Here is a 17221-nt window from a genome sequence, read left to right as displayed (position 1 = left end):
TTTTAAAGAAAGATTCTCTGTACATTTTCTTCATTTTGTTTCCTCCAATTACTAGATGTCACTTCTTTTTAAAAAAAATTTTTCTCCTTTTTATAAAATTTTTACAGTGTTAAATATTTTAATTTTAGAAAAGTACATTCGCTATATTTAAAGATTTGTTATTTAGGCAGAAAATCATTAAAACAATAATTATGGTTCCTCATTAAATATGAGAGAACAGAAGCATACAGAATATTATTAGAAGAAAGTATATGTTTTGGAAAAAAATGGGCTTCTCTTAAAAACCTGTAAGGGCTTTATAATAAATTTAGTAAGTTAGATGAGACACTGTGCTGAAACTGGATTTATACTAAAGTGGACCATTAATGATAATAAAATAAGAAACAAGAAAATAAACAATATTTAGAACTATTAATAAAGGCTGACTTAAGTAAATCTTGAAGTTTTTTGTTTTTGTTATGTAAAATTAAGTATCAACACGATGGACATTTTAGGAGCTATTGAATTTTGAGTGATTTCTGGGCAGCAGAGTTTAAATATTCTGATCTCTTAATTTTTCTAGGCCATTAGGATGCCAACCATTGTATCCTAATTAAATAAGTGGCTCGCTGCAAGAATTACTACTTTTAAGTTCTTATGCCTTAAATGATTATATATTTAACAATATTTAAGTAATATCAAATTATAACTAGTTTCTTGAACTTGCTAGATTAATAAATGCTTATCACCTGGAATAGTCTATCTGTTGGCCACATCTGCCTAGGGAAAAAAAATGCAATATTTACTACTAAACCTTCCCTTTTTCCATTTTTGCTGTGTTCTGTGTTTATTTTTGAAATTTACTTATTTATCTTTGTTAGTCCACCTTTGCAGGGACCCTCAATCCCCGATCAGTAATTCTCAGATAATTTGTATAGGATTTCCCAAGAAATAAGATGTCTAGACACTTAATAAGCAGACATTAACGCACACCTGAATTATCTCCCAGAGAAGTCCTAGAACAGCTATCTGTATCTCTCTGACTTACAGAATCCAGTTCCACCTGAAGTTCCTGGCACTTGATGGGGAATGCTGGCTGTATTGCCAAAGGATTTCCCAAATAGCTCAACCTGAGAACTGGCCTTATGATGGATCAAATCTCTTTGAAAAAAATCCTTAGACATTTTGGATCTTTGCACAATCTCTGTTAACCACCCCCACATACCCACACACATGCAGAATCTTTAATTTGCTCATTTTTAACTTTGATCAGGATCATTCCATGTTCAGCTATCCTGTGTCTGGGATAAGGTGATCTGATGCTGTTTTTCAGTAATTACTTCATGTGATGAAACTTGTCTTAAATACTTATCTCGTTAGATTATACAAATCATCAGTGGAATTAGGGAAGTAATTTGAAGGAACATTGCTAATAAGGACAGCAGTAATTAAGAAGAATAAAACTATAATGAATGAAGAGAAGCTTCAAAGATGTGATACTAAGGAATGTTTGAAGTGTTGTTGAGGAAGTTTAATTTTAAAAGAACAAATTGTTAAAATACAAATTATACTAGGAATAAATTTCCAAATAATTCTTAATTTTCAGAAAACAGAATTAATATATGTTTTTTCAAAGCATTCAGGAGGAAAATTGCTCATATAATACAATAAAAGTCTAGTGTTCTTTTGTTAGCCTATTACTAGTTTATGTTTCTCAAATACACATATAGCATCTGTTTTTTAAAAGTTTTCTTATGTTTTGCTTTTCAGTACTTGCATTTGTTTCAGATTCTTACATATTTGTTAATAATTCCAGAGAAAGAAGGTCCAGAAAAGAAGAAAACAAAAAAGGAAGCTGGAAATAAGAAGTCCACGCCAGTTAGCATTCTTTTTGGTTATCCACTCTCTGAGCGGAAGCAGATGGCACTCCTTATGCAGATGACAGCAAGAGACAACAGTCCAGGTAACACCATCATTGAGTACATGTGTATTCTTAGTTTGCCTCAGATTCCACCCTTGTCTTAACAATTACTTTAAATTTTTATTTTTCTTGTATTTAATAAAAATTTCTTACAAGTTTGGGGGCACCTGGGTGGCTCCGTTGGTTAAGCGTCTGACTCCAGCTTGGGTCATGATCTCCCGGTTTGGGAGTTTGAGCTCTGCGTCGGGCTCCATGCTGACAACTCAGAGCCTGGAGCCTGCTTCAGATTCTGTGTCTCCCTCTCTCTCCTCCCCTCCCCCTCGCACATGTGCACGCGCTTACTTTCAAAAATATTTTTAAAAATTTAAAAACTTGTTGTAAGTGTAATTTTACGTTTATTTGGGTGATAATTGTTTATTGTCTGTATCCTCCACCAGATGAGAATCTATACAGGAGCAGGGGATCTTTGCACTTAGTGGATATTCAGTAAATATTTGTCAGCTAAATTGGGTAATTTAGAAATGGTCATTCAAAAAAAAAAAAAAGTTCATTGCTGCACTGTGTGCTTTCACCTTACTGAAGCATCTTTACTCTAGTTTCTGTAAAGCTGCTTCTAGGTTTATAGTTTACTTTTCAGTTGCTAGCACCCTGCCGATAAACTGGTAATCTTATCACATTAGTACTTTTATTTATTTAGTTATTTTTTTAATATGAAATTTATTGTCAAATTGGTTTCCATACAACACCCAGTGCTCATCCCAACAGGTGCCCTCCTCAGTACCCATCACCAGTACTTTTAGAAGCCATAATGTAATCCATGCTTTATTGTTTGAGATCTAAATTATTTTAAAAGGGAAAATATTTGTGATATGCTATGTAAATTTATTTCGTATTTCATTTCACACTTCTGATTAATGTGTTGTACTACGTGTATGTGTGTGGGTGGGGAAGAGTTATTTCTATACTGTGCCCTCCAAAAATAATTAGGATGGGTTACCAACAGAACCAGAACAAGGGAACTACCCAACTCACTAATTTTTTAAAAGCTATAAAAAACTAGGTAAAATCCAGATAGCTGGGCAGAGATGATAATTACTATTGACCATTGAATGCATTCTGGCAACCAACAACACAAAATTTTAAGTTGTATAATTCTTATTGACTAATAAAGTAAATCAGTTTTGTCTAGAGAAAAAAAATTTCTTTGGGCTCTGAATTCAAGGCATCTTTATATAAGATTTTGGGTAACTTAACAGACACTGTTGAAATGCATTGAAAAGGATAGTTTTCTCTGGTGAAGCTTTCGCGTATTGGCTTTTTAAAAAGACTATGACAACATGGTAAAATTTTTAAGAGCTTCTATGTATTGTAGTTTCCATCAAATCATTGGTATATCTAATCTTTCACTAATGAACACGTTAGGGCTTCCTGATTTTTTAAGTAGAGCGTGTTGTTTTTGGTTATTCTCCTGCCTTCCACCCCCCCCCCCCCCCCCCCCAGTTTTTGCATGACTGTAGCCAAATTAAAGATCCTATGCATTGTTGGGGTGCCTGGGTGGCTCAGTCGGTTAAGCGTCCGACTTCGGCTCAGGTCATGATCTCACGGTCCGTGGGTTCGAGCCCCGCGTCGGACTCTGTGCTGACAGCTCAGAGCCTGGAGCCTGTTTCAGATTCTGTGTCTCCCTCTTTCTCTGACCCTCCCCCGTTCATGCTCTCTCTCTCTCTCTGTCTCAAAAATAAATAAATGTTAAAAAAAAAATTTTTTTTTAAAAAGATGCTATGCATTGTTAAAACTTCAAATGTTTCTGTAAAATGTTGACCTTGTGTCAGATATAATAGTTAGATGAGAAGACTTTTATTTTTAAGAACTCATTTTGTTACACCATGAATTTCTATCCTTAGAATAAATTAGGAGGCAAAAAGTTAATCTTGCCACGTCTCCAGTGTTCCTTCTAGAAGTTTTCTAGGTATAAACATACAAATACATGTTTCATTGTAGGGTTTTTGTTTTTTTTAAAGCAAATTCTATCCCTGACGTGAGACTTGAATTCACAACCCCGAGATCAAGAGTCACATGCTCCACTGTCTGAGCCAGCCAGGCTCTCTATGTAATTTGTGTTTTAAAATTTAAATAAGATCATACTATAATGCAGTTGATTCTTTTCATATAAGGATTTTTAGTCAACTTTATTAACATATGTAGAACTAGAGTGGAAAACTTTCAAAATACGAAGCTGTTTGCCAGCATATTAGCATACGCATAGTTTAGGATTCATTATTTTATCCATTGTGTAATTAATTTCCCCTGTTTCTGTTATGTTTACCCTGGTTGCCATTATGGATAGTACTGTTTTTATTTTAAGTATATGAATATTATTTTGAAATGGCTAACAAAATTTTATATGAATTAATTCCTTGCAAGTTGCTTGGATTAAAAAATAGGTCCTTTTGTTTTTAAGAAACTGAACAGCTAATTTTAATAAATAATTTGACTATAAAGATTATAGTAAAATTCCTTTATTCCTTCAACAAGTATTGCATGAGTACCACCGTGTGCCAAGAAGTCTTCTAAACAGTTGAGATACAGTAACGAATAAGATAGACACTAAGACTGTGTCTGTGCTCTTATAGAGTGTACTTCCAGAAGTCCAGATAAGAAACTGTTACTGACACAATGCACTTTAAAATCCAAAATGTAGGGGCGCCTGGGTGGCGCAGTCGGTTAGGCGTCCGACTTCAGCTCAGGTCACGATCTTGCGGTCCGTGAGTTCGAGCCCCGCGTCAGGCTCTGGGCTTATGGCTCAGAGCCTGGAGCCTGCTTCCGATTCTGTGTCTCCTTCTCTCTCTGCCCCTCCCCCCTTCATGCTCTGTGTCTCTCTGTCTCAAAAATAAATAAACGTTAAAAAAATTTTTTTTAAATAAAAAAAAAATAAATAAAATAAAATCCAAAATGTAAATTTTAAGCTTTTTTTCTTATTGGGGACAGAATGATGTTACTTGAGTGCCCTAATCATGTCAGTTTGCAAGAAAATTCCTATATGATGCTAGAAAATTATTTTCCATAGACTTTCCTCTTAGAACATTTGTTTCTTTTAAATAGTTGTAAATTTTCAGAATTAATTATTAGCACTGTCTGGAATCCTTAACTGATTAAGAAACCTTTTGTTTTGTTTTTGTCCCAGTAGTTCTAAAATGGGGACAAGAGGGAGAACTTTGGGTATTATCTTGTTTAACATTCTTATTTTTGGTATAGAGACTGGAACAAAAATCAAAAGATGGGACTCAAAGCAATTTTTTTTCTGATTAGCCCACTTTTTAAAGGCCTTCCCAGACGTCCTTATTTCTTGTAAATCTTAAGCTTCATTTTAATGCTAAAATCATCCATGACCTCAATTTGAACTTAATATCCAAATAGAACTCTAAGTTCCAAAGTGTGAACTCTAGCCTTCAATGTCATTTCATCTAGGTGTTAGAATAAGAGTAACATGCCATAAAAAATACATTTTTTTTTTCAAAAAAATTTTTTAATGTTTATTTATTTTTGAGAGAGAGAGAGCACGAGCAGAGGAAGGCAGAGAGAGGGGGAGACACAGAATCCTAAGCAGGATCCAGGCTCTGAGCTGTCAGCACAGAGCCTGACGTGGGGCTTGAACTCACAAACTGTGAGATCATGACCTGAGCCAATTTCAGATGCCCAACCAACTGAGCCACCCTGGTGCCCCGAGAAATACATATTTTTTGCAGTTTATCAAATTATTCATTTAGCAAACACTTTTACAGTACATACTGGATACTTTGTTACCAATTTAAGGCAATTTAATGAATTGATAAAACATTTTTTCTGTATTTGTTCATGCAATATTTGATAACCCTAAAGGAAGATCTACTCAGTGTATTTTGGGTTAAATTATTAATATATCATCCAAGCCAAGTTTTGGATTGTTAGGGTGAGAAGATACTCCCCCATTCCAGGAAATTGCACATTACAAAGCTTTCCATGAACATTCAAAATATTCAGTCTAGAACTTTCGTTAACTTTCTTTTTTCTTACAGATTCCACACCAAATCATCCATCACAAACGACACCAGCCCAGAAGAAAACTCCCAGTTCCTCATCTCGACAAAAAGACAAAGTTAATAAAAGAAATGAACGTGGTGAAACTCCTTTACACATGGCAGCTATTCGAGGCGATGTGAAACAAGTCAAAGAATTAATAAGTTTAGGGGCAAATGTGAATGTGAAAGATTTTGCAGGTAAGACTAGTAATTAAAAACTAATTCTCAGGACCTAAAATTGATCATTGAAACAGATTCTGATTACATTTTAATCCGTATTCTGTCTTCCTCTTGCTAATACAAAAGAGTTCTAAAAGTGTAGTATATTACAAAATTCTTTTGGAGTATGGAAATAAACCCTGATCCTCTGCTATAATTCCATGTCAGGAACTACTCAAATTTTTAAATATTAAATGAGTATTTTAGTTGATATATTACCACAAAATTCTTTATCTAATTTAGGTTCTATTGTAGATAAATTAGATTTACATAATGTTTTCCAAGTGTTAATTCTTTCATAAGTCTTTCAAGAATGTTTATTAACTTGAACATGAGAACTTTAAGAGAGCACTGGTGGTGTTTCCATTTTAATTACTCAAATACCATACCAGTACATTCTTATTGTAAAGAATTCAAACAGTAAAAGCATGCAGGGAACAATACAGAGATTCCCATACTTCACATACTACAATACACATTCTTTCTTTGCCACAAAACTATTGTTAACAATTTGAAGGTTATCCTTTCTGTACATTTTTATTACCATCTGCATAAAATGAGCATTTATAGGCTTTTAAAAAAATTAAATCATCCCATCTATATCTATTGGTCTATAGTTCTACAAACTGCCTTTTTTACTTAATGTGTTACAGATATTTCTGCCAGTACAGATAGGTGGTTCTATTTTATTCAACAGCTGCATTAATATTGCATAGTGTAGATTCCATGGACAATAGTTTAGTGAACACTCCTATAGAAATGACTTGGTGTATAGTTATACAAGGATTTCAGAATTTCAGAATGGAAACTGTTAAAGGGGCTACATATGCAAATGGCCATCCAAAAAAAAAATTTCTCAATTTATACTACCATCAAGAATACATAGAAGAGCCCTTTTCCTCTTCACAAAAGTTAGATATTATCAATTTAATTATTAGCAATCTGACAAATGGAAAAAATTGCCAGATCTAGCTTTTTGCCCATTTGTCTAATGGTTTGGCAGTATTACTAATATGTAAGAGCCTCTTGTCTTTAGTATAGGTTTTAATTCTCTGTCAAATATGTAAAAGTTTTCACTGTGGCTGTGTTTGAATTTTTACTTCAGTGTTGTTTATTGTATTTAAAGTTTTAATTTTTTATGTAATCGTATCAGTTAATCTTTTTATTTATGGGTTCTTTCTGTTTTTTGTTTATTGTAATAAGGGCTTCTCTGCTCCTACATACCCCTCTGTTTTCTCATTCCCATATTTTGTTTTTGTTCTGTTTTTAAATGTAGCCCTATTAGAATACACGTGGAATTTATTTCTCTGGTGTGAGTGGGGAAGAGGGCAATGTACAGGGTCTCCTTTAAAGAATGAGACACACAGTGCACTTTGATGTAACAATTCCACTTCTAAAGACTTAACTTAAATATTTAGATATGGATATGCATGAAAATTTAGTTGTAAGAATATTTGTTACAGCATTGTTTTTAATATTTTAAAAACCAGGAGGCACCGGGGTGGCTCATTCAGGTAAGTGACTTTGGTTCAGGTCATAATCTCACGGTTGGTGAGTTCAAGCCCCATGTCGGACTCTGTGCTGACAGCTCAGAGCCTGGAGCCAGGTTCATATTCTGTGTCTTCTTCTTTGCCCCTCCCCTGCTTGTGTGCGTGCACTCGTGCCCTCTCTCTCTCTCTCTCTCTCTCTCTCTCTCTCTCTCTCTCTCAAAAATAAACATACATTAAAAAATAAAAAAAAAATAAGAATAATCTAAATGCCCAGGAATAAGAGCTTATTTAAATAAATTACAGTGTACCAACTAGTCCTATACTATGTTGTATAAAAGTGTAATGACATGGGAGATTATTTTCACTTCAGTAAATAGAAGAGGGTTAAACAACCTTCCCAGCTTTACTTTAAAATTACATACCTGAGAGAGGTGCCTGGGTGGCCCAGTCAGTTGAGTGTCCAACTCTTGATTTTGGCTCAGCTCATGATCCCAGGATCCTGGGGTCGAGCCCCACATTAGGCTGGACGCTAAGCATGGAACCTACTTAAGATTCTCTCTCTCCCTCTGTGCCTCTTCCTGCTCACGCTCTTTCTCTCTAAAATAAAAAATAAATTTAAAAAAAAGAGAGGCACCTGGGTAGCTCAGTTGAGTGCCTGACTCTTGATTTCAGCTCAGGTCATGGGTCTCATGATTCATGGGATTGAGCCCCAAGTCAGCTGTGTACTAGCACAGAGCCTGCTTAGGATTCTCTTTCTCCCTCTCTCTGTGCCCCTCCCCACTTGTGCTGCTCGCTCTCTCTCTCAAAATGAACTTTAAAAATTAAGTATTAGTAAAAATAGAAAGAAAAAAATTACAGATCTAAGAGAGAAAGAGGTTAGAATTAGGCTAGATTATTCAAATTTTTATATCTGAGTGTTGGAATTATGGGTGATGCTTATTTTCTGTGTTGTATTTTTTGTTTTCTAATTTCTTTCATTAACACAACTTTTTTTTTCTATCACCAAAGTTATTGTAATGATAAATTTGTTTTAGTTAAAGTAGGTATTAAGTCTTGGAAAAATGAAAACTCTTAAAACATAGAGGCTTTTGTTTGCTGAAATCCCCTAACAAGCTTATTAATTTTTTCCTTTTTCTATTCTTTTTCCATAGTTCAGATGATTATTATACATTACAGCAAGTTTATATTTATTGGATAAGCGTAAAAATTTAATATTTTGGTAAAATATTTAGCCCCAGTGGAAATAATATTAACATAAATAAATCTTCTGTAAAATTGGTGGTATTCTTAGGTGTTTATTTCCAGTAGCTTGTTAATCATTCCTTTTTCCTTCAGTACTGTGTGTATTAGAATCCATATATCTCACTCATGCAGCTATGTATATAAAACATATTTTTTTAATTAGTGTAAATTAACCATATGTTAAATTAATATGCTAACTTTAGGTTGGACACCATTGCATGAAGCTTGCAACGTTGGATATTATGATGTTGCTAAGATACTTATAGCAGCTGGAGCAGATGTTAACACACAAGGATTAGATGATGACACTCCACTCCATGATTCTGCTAGTAGTGGGCACAGAGATGTAAGTATGATAGAAAAATCAATATACATTTTCAAAATATTAACTCAGCCCAGAGTAATTGAGTTCACTTCTTCGTCATACCATCTCATATTTCACCCGTTGCTTGGTGAGCTCATCTGTATTTTATTTTCCCTTTTTCCTGCCTTCTAATTGCTAATTCATATTGTAGTCAAATTTAGTGTTTTATCTAAAACATAAGATTTATTCAACTTGATAGTTAATTAAACAGGTTGGCAAAATTTTATTGCAAGGCCATTCTCCTGTCAGATAGCTAGATGCAGCAGTTAAAACAGGTTTTACTTATAGTGAAAATTTTACCATCTTGCCCTATCTATATTTTTCAGACTTATTAATATTTAATGGTCTCTCTCTCTACAACCTTCATTCCTGAATGTTAGCTGATATTATTTATTTAATATATTCAGATGGTGTATATGTATAGTAATAAAAACATAATCAAACATGATTATATATGCTTATAAATTAATGGCACCTTTGAACATCATGTTTAATTTGTTTTGATGTAATTTTATGAACCATTGTAGGTTTTAAATCCATTTGCATTTTCAATCTTTGTCATGCTGATATCCAAGCTTAAGCCCATCTCTATTGTAATGAAGTTCATGTTTTAAGTGTCTTTAATGCTTAATTGCATTGCGGTAGTCTGCTTACAGTGAGAGCAAATCAGTCTGGGGCACTATTAGGAATGGTTCAAAAGCAGGATTTTGTGTTTCAAATAAAAGTAAAAACTATGTAAAAAGAAAACCTATTAAAGAATATTTGGATATAGTTTAGAAAGTTGAAAAGTACCTTATAGCTCCCCTTCCTCCCCACTTCTCAGTATTTTTAGCCAAAAGCAACTACTGTTTATTTATTTTTTAAATGTTTATTTATTTACTTTGAGAGTGAGAGAGAGAGACAGAGAGGGGGGAGAGAGAATCCCAAGCAGGCTCCACGCTGTCAGCACTGAGCCCAACTCAGGGCTCACTCCCACAAACTACGAGATCATAACCTGAGCTGAAATCAAGAGTCGGCCACTAAATCGGCTGAACTACCCAGGCACCCTGCCAAAACAACTAACATAGGTGTTTCTTCTGTATTTCTAGCAAGATGAAGCTGTCTTGCTTTTTAATTTTTAGTTTTTATTTTTTGACCTCCTGCAGAAGATTTTATTGCTGTTCAGATATTCACAGAATCTATATTATGTAGTCTTTACTAGCCTTTATTATAATTGTATTTTCTTTTTTGGATTTTTGTTTGTTTGTCTTATTATCTGGGTTAATATATTGCCTTTTCTTCTTTTGTTAATTTAGTTTTCTATGCATCTATATTTGTTCTTCTCTATTCTCTCTGATAAAACTCATTTAGCCTGTAAATAAGGTAAAGCACATTGATCAGTTTATTATTTTTGAGAAATACCTGTGGGATTTTTCATATCCCTGTATATAAGATATCTTGTGTCCTGATCTCTTTGGGGCTAGTTGCTCTCTAGATCTGAGGCATAGATGCCGTCCTGGAATATCACTTAACCATTAATCCCATGTGGGATTTTCAGTCTTTCCATGAGATTTCTAGTTTCCGGGTGCCCATCTTAACTTTCATTAATTAAATGGTTTGTTCTGTTTCCTGCATGGTCATGGATTTCCCCAAGATCCTCATTGCTCTGATGTGGTGTATTTCTCACATTAGAGATCTTCTGTTAACTTCTGGTCATTCATATTTGACTGAAGCTCAAAAAAGCCTGACTGACAAGATGTGTAATGTACGGAGTCTGGTGGCTGGTGAGCTTTTCTGTAGTGTGTCTGGTGGAACAAGATGGCTGTTTTGTCAAAGTCTCCTAAATGTCAGTATTCATAGGTTCTTCTCTTGGTATAGATAGTTTCTCCAGAAAGCAATATTCTACTTTCCTGTCTGGATGACAGAAGAATGTTTTTCTAGCTTCCTGGAAGCCAAGCAGAGGAGGAGTTTTTGTTCGGCAGTGGTTAAGAGGAAACTCGGAACTCATTCTGTCTTAGAGAAACTTACATTTAATTCTCCTGACTTATAGTAAGATACCATTAAACTGTCTTCCACTGCGCTATCTAAACCCAGAATCTTACTTTCATTTTGAGAAAAACTTCTCTTCTTCAGGGATGGAAAAGGTGCATTCACCTGACTGTGAAGGCTTGAGAATAGAAGCACCATCATTAAAATTAGTACTTCCCTGGTACATCTCAAAGGCCTGAAAGTTTGAACAATGACCACCATATGCCAGGATCTCATGGCAGCCAACGTGTAATTCAGTTCAAAAATCCTGTTTTAGAGTTTTTAGAGTTTGCTTCGTAGGACCCCTCTATGTACCATAGGTTGGGTGCTGGGATTCTGAGACAGAAATTTGCAGGTGCTTGCAGAGATAGGAGGAAAGAGGGATGTGATCTCAGGAGCAACACCTGTTAGGATATGACAGCAGCAGGATAGAACAAAGGAAGAAGTTGTGCAGCTGCAACAAAAGCTTCAGCCAGTGTCACAGGGAGTCATTGATACGAAGATGCACTTCGGAGTTTGCTCTGATTTGAGGTAGGGGCTAGGTCTATCTGCGTGCACGTGGATCAGTCAGTGAATGCAAGCTGCTGATGGCAAGGAGGCATACACCTTAAGTGGTGCCACTCCCAGCAGTTGGGGGTATAAGCATCTTGGTCCATTTAGAAGGTATCTGAGCAGTGCACACCATCCACTAGAACCTTCAGACGGAAGCTTCTGCCTGGCGCTGCTACCTGGCTCTGTGGATCCATTTGCAGCTGCCTCTCCACTCCAATGCACAGTACAGGTGGGACTCAGGGAGACATACCATTCCCTACCACTAGTGAGCCTGCAGATCTGTTTCCATGACTGCCTTCCCTCCCTGCTTATCAGCAGCAAATCCAGTCAACCATTCATTCTCAGGTTTCTCCAGGCAAGAGTCAAACACTGTGTGAACCCCAGACTCCGGACACTTGGGTAAAACTTTGTTTTCATGGTGACCTAATCCCAAGTGAACCTATAAAGTCAGGAAATTCCCTTTTAAAAAATGGCCTCACGCATGGTTTTCCTATTGAGTAGACCAATGATGGTGATTGAAGAAGAGAAGGAAAGGATTTGGTTATCTTTAGCAAGTCTGGGACTATAGTGAGCATTTCTTTTCAAGCTGGATGAACACTTAGTCTTCGCTACCATCACGTTTAATACCTTGTTGTACTTTCAATTTCATGAAGTCAGCAGTTTCTTCTGCTTGAAACTGTGCCATGAGTAACATTTACTTTGAGGAATACTTGAACAGTGTGCATAGAAGTGGCACCGTTTCATTACAAATGAAGATGTAATTGCTTATTGATCTGGAAAACATTTGTAACTACTGAAATTTTTCATATTAAGGGAGACTTGGTAATGGAGTGTCACATAAATTATTTATCTGAGGTTCTTGTAACTGCATTTTTAGGTAGTTGCATTTATTTGTCTTCTTTGAGTCAATAGGCTTCAGTGAATATTTCCCAAAGTCAAATAGTAGGAAAAATCAACTTGGTGACAAAAATGGAGATCAGATTTTACTAATTCCTCAGTAAGAAAAATCCTCGGTATTCACATGATAAAATGACTAGGGTATGAAGCTAAATATGAATAACTGGTCTGTTTTGATCTCTTATTTTGTGGTGTTATTTTGTGAACTACGTTACATTAATGTCTCGTGGTAGTATTTGTATTTTCACTATGGGACAAGAAATGTTCTAAATGCTTTATACGTATTGGTTCTTTTAATCTTCACAATAAGCAAACAGGTTTCTGATGTGTCTTGTTAAGACTGTGTAGCCTGTTCCATTTCAATACCCTCAGCCTCTCCATGAGCGTGGCAGGGCATTGACATAAGAACTCCTGCTCTTCCCAAGTTTATTAAATTGATGTGACTCCAAATTAAGGGACCAAAAGAGAGGAATCTCCATGTCTTTTTAAGACAAAAACGATACGATGATTCAGTGATCTAGGAGAGTTGCTACTTAATGAGTCTCCACTCTAATAAGAAAGATAGGACATGCTTTATAATGTCCTAGATTGCATTTTGATATCCTCTCATACCTTTCTGCTAGAAAATCCCCTTTTGTTCTCTTAAGCAGCAAACATTCTCTGCCCTATTTTCTTTTTTGACATGCAATAAAAATTTCAGTGTCAAGCTGCCTGTCTTAAAAGGCACATTTTACTCTATTTGACGAAAAAAGTGGAATTTGGAGTGAAGATAGATAGGTACGAATTCACTTGTGGCCTGGCCAATTTACTATCTGTGTGATTTTGAACAAGTGGCTTTTCTCCTCTGAATCTCCATTTCCTCGTCTTTAAATTATATAACAAATAATACCTATCTAAAGGGGATATTTTGAAGGAAAAAAGACACCATGCATGTAAACACACCTTGAAATCTAAAATGGTATAGAAATGTCAGAGGTAGAAGATTAAAAGGCTACCTTTATGTTACTATTTTTCAAAAATACTCAAATATTTTAGAAACTAGAATTTGGAACCTAAAAATGCTATTTTTCACATTAACTTTTTTCTCTAAGGTATTTTTTATGATTCTCAAAGAAGTTCTAATTTTAAAGAAAAAATGCAGTGTATAAACATTGTTTTTCCTGAACTGGTTTTTGTTTACCATTGGACTAGTCTTTTCTGCTCCCTTGGCCATTGTATACACCTGTATATACCTATATAGCAATTCCAGCATTTTTTTTTTAACTGATGTACTTGTGTGTTTCCTGTACTGCACTGTGAGTAGCATGCATATGGCCTTTTTAAAAAAAAAATTTTTTTTTTAATGTTTGTTTATTTTTGAGACAGAGAGAGACAGAGCATGAACAGGGGAGGGTCAGAGAGAGAGGGAGACACAGAATCTGAAACAGGCTCTGGGCTCCGAGCTGTCAGCACAGAGCCCGATGCAGGACTCGAACCCACAGACCGCGAGATCATGACCTGGGCCGAAGTCGGAAGCTCAACCGACTGAGCCACCCAGGCGCCCCTGCATACAGCCTTTTTGTATGGATTTGTGTTAGTGGCCCCTGGAGCTTCTTGTTACATAAGACTTAACATATAACACTTACTGAGTTCTGCATGCATGCATGTATGGTACATGGATGGATGAATACATAACTGAGAATAAAGCAGAAAGAAAAAGACTTAATTTATAAGACCTGACAATATATAGGGTACGTTTCTTTCTCACTGCATTTATCAGAAAGTGACTTATTTTCTGGCTCTGCTATTTAAATATTGTACTTTTTGCTCTTTTTTTTAAACGATATTCTTCTTGATAGCTTATCAAGGATGAATTGTTTTTCTTTAAAGTGATAAGATTTCCTAATTTCTAACTATAATGTTAAAGAATTATGCCTTGTTAGACATGTTTCTGTGAATACAAGTTTCTAAATGTGCACATAGCTGCAAATATTTCCAGAGGCTGACCTTTGAGCTCCTATACTTACAGGGACTCAAACACTATTTCCAGTCTCTTTCCAGAGGGAGACTGGCATGCTACTTTCAAGAGACCTTTGCTTTTCCTCCTACCAACATGCCTAGGATAGTAGGAGTCACAATTCAGAGCTATTGAGAGCTATTTTCTCCTTGTTCTTTTACTTGTGCCTAAGAAGGAAGAGGGAAATGAGAGCCACCAAACTCTCATTTGTGTATATTTGTACCATTTATTATGAATCTCTACCTAAGAATTAAATTTCTTTAACTCAGTAATACCTCTGACAACTGCAGCCATCCATAAAACATTTCCAGGGTGGGAGAAGCTGAAAGATAGCAGTTTTCTTTCCTGTTGTAAATTATTTAGACTAACATAGCTTACTAAGAATCTAGTCTTTAGCTTACCTTTTGCAAGTGTATATAGTATTTCATGATACATACTTTTGTGATTGCCTTATTTCTAGTTCTATTTTAGATATCTGTCCATTCTTCATCGTTTTTACTTATTTCAAATTTGTTGGCTCTTGTGCTTTAAGCAGCTTTGTTTTATTTTTGTGAGAGAGCATGAATGGGGGAGGGATAGAAAGAGAGGGAGACACAGAATCCAAAGAAGACTCCAGGTTCTGAGCTGTCAGCACAGAGCCCGACACAGGGCTCAAACCCATGAACTGTGAGATCGTGACCTAAGCTGAAGTCGGAGGCCTAACCAACTGAGTCACCCCGGGACCCCCTTTAAATCCTTCTGGAATAAATAATGATTTGCATATGTGGAAGTTCTGTAGAAGATTATTTGGGTTGGGGTTTTTGTAACATTTTAAATTAACCACCTGTCCCTGATTCATCACAGTCATGCAATATGTATTTGCTGGTTATTTCCTAATGGGTGTAGAAAGTTTTCAGCGGTATCAAGATCCTACATTTTATTATTTTTTTTTTATCCTGTGGCTCTAGCCTAAGGAAATAAGCTTAAAAATGGAAATTTTTCAACTTATAAAGATGTACAGTACAGTATTATTCATATTAACTACAAGTTTTTACTTCAGTTACCTTCTCAAACCCCTAAAATGACAGTAAGAGGAGATTCTAGATGACAGATGCACAAGGACAAAAAAAAGAAGAAACAAGAAAACCAACATTTTGGGAGAAGAGAATTAGAAGAATGAGTGGTTACTGATCTAGAACAGGATTTGGCAGACTTTTCTCTAAAGGGCCAGATAGTAAATATTTTAGATTTTGCTGGCCATGTGCCGCCTCCACCATACTTTCTCTGTCTACCCTCTTTTTTCCCTCTCTCTTCCTTTGAACTAATTCTCCTATATAAATCCTTTTTAAAGTATTTTAAAAAAATATAAAAAATTACTTTTCATTGGCTAACTCCTGATTTATAGAAATCAAAGAAAATTGAAACGAAAGCCATTCAAATGCAGAATCCCAGAAAGACTAGACCTCAGGAATTGGTGGTGCTTGGTACTTCTGGAAGTGCCTATTAAGATAGGACTGAAAACAAGATAGTTGTATCAAAGTCTTTTTGACCCTTCTATCCCCTTCCTAACCCTACACGGCCATATGAGTACACCTCTCCCACCCCAGCAGATGATGGGAGGTTGATTTCCTGGCAAGTATAAACCATATATTCTGGACTGACATACCACAAGAATATTTGAGAGTAAGGATAAAGTGTAAGTTAACTAAGTGAAACATATCCAGTGTTAAGAACCCAGCCTCCTTTCAACAACCAAAATGTTGACAGTAAGGCTTAGAGTTTTAGGCATGAGTTGAAAGATTTCTCCACAGGAAATTGAACTAGCTGAGAAAGGAGTCTGATGAAATGGTCCTGTTACATCACACTAACATGAAGTCCATCTGTCAACAAGTCCTAACCATGCCAACAAAACTTTCAGTAAGTCTTTTTAGTGGCTTACTCTTAAGTGTGGACAGCCAGTGATCCACCTGCATTTGAGAAAAGTCTCTAATATGGATGATAAAGATCAAAACAAGCAAACAAAAATGTAGGAACTTGGAGGACGAAATAATGCCATGAGGAAGTTCCCCCAAAGCCATCAACTTCCCCAAAGAGTTAAGAATTTATTGTAGCTATGAAGTAAGAGCTGAATGCATTAAACAAGGAACAGTGAGTGAAGGAAAAAACCTCCTAGAAGTTAATAATATGGTAAAAAATGAAAAATGGAGCACAGTTGACCCTTGACCAATACAGGTCTCAACTGCATGGGTCCCCTTGCAGATTTTTTCGACAAATATGGTATAGTACTATACACGTATTTTCTTTTCCTTGTGTTTTTTTTTTTTTTTTAATGTTTATTTATTTATTTTGACGGGGAGGGAGGGCACAGAGAGAGAGAATCCCAAGCAGGCTCCACACCATCAGCACAGAGCCTTGACACGGGGCTTGATCTCACTAACTGTGAGCCAAAATCAAGAGTCAGATGCTCAACCAACTGAGCCACCCAGGCAATGTTTCTTAATAACATTGACTTTTTCTCTA

The 17221-nt window shown here is 35.7% G+C and overlaps 1 protein-coding gene across 4 annotated transcripts in view; it reads left to right on the top strand.

Annotated features, from left to right (window-relative positions):
- Positions 1–17221, top strand: part of ANKRD12 (ankyrin repeat domain 12) — a 125493-nt gene that overhangs the window by 55975 nt on the left and 52297 nt on the right. For all 4 annotated transcript variants that reach the window (XM_027068492.2, XM_027068491.2, XM_015061608.3 and 1 more), the window contains 3 exons: positions 1796–1942; positions 5953–6153; positions 9110–9252. In XM_027068492.2, the coding sequence (XP_026924293.1) occupies positions 1796–1942; positions 5953–6153; positions 9110–9252 (491 nt within the window). The remainder of the gene's footprint in view (positions 1–1795; positions 1943–5952; positions 6154–9109; positions 9253–17221) is intronic.

The sequence above is a fragment of the Acinonyx jubatus genome, chromosome D3, assembly GCF_027475565.1.
Source record: "Acinonyx jubatus isolate Ajub_Pintada_27869175 chromosome D3, VMU_Ajub_asm_v1.0, whole genome shotgun sequence".
Taxonomy (NCBI): Eukaryota; Metazoa; Chordata; class Mammalia; order Carnivora; family Felidae; genus Acinonyx; species Acinonyx jubatus.
Note: the sequence above shows the minus strand (reverse complement) of the source record. Positions and strands in the feature narration are given on the sequence as shown.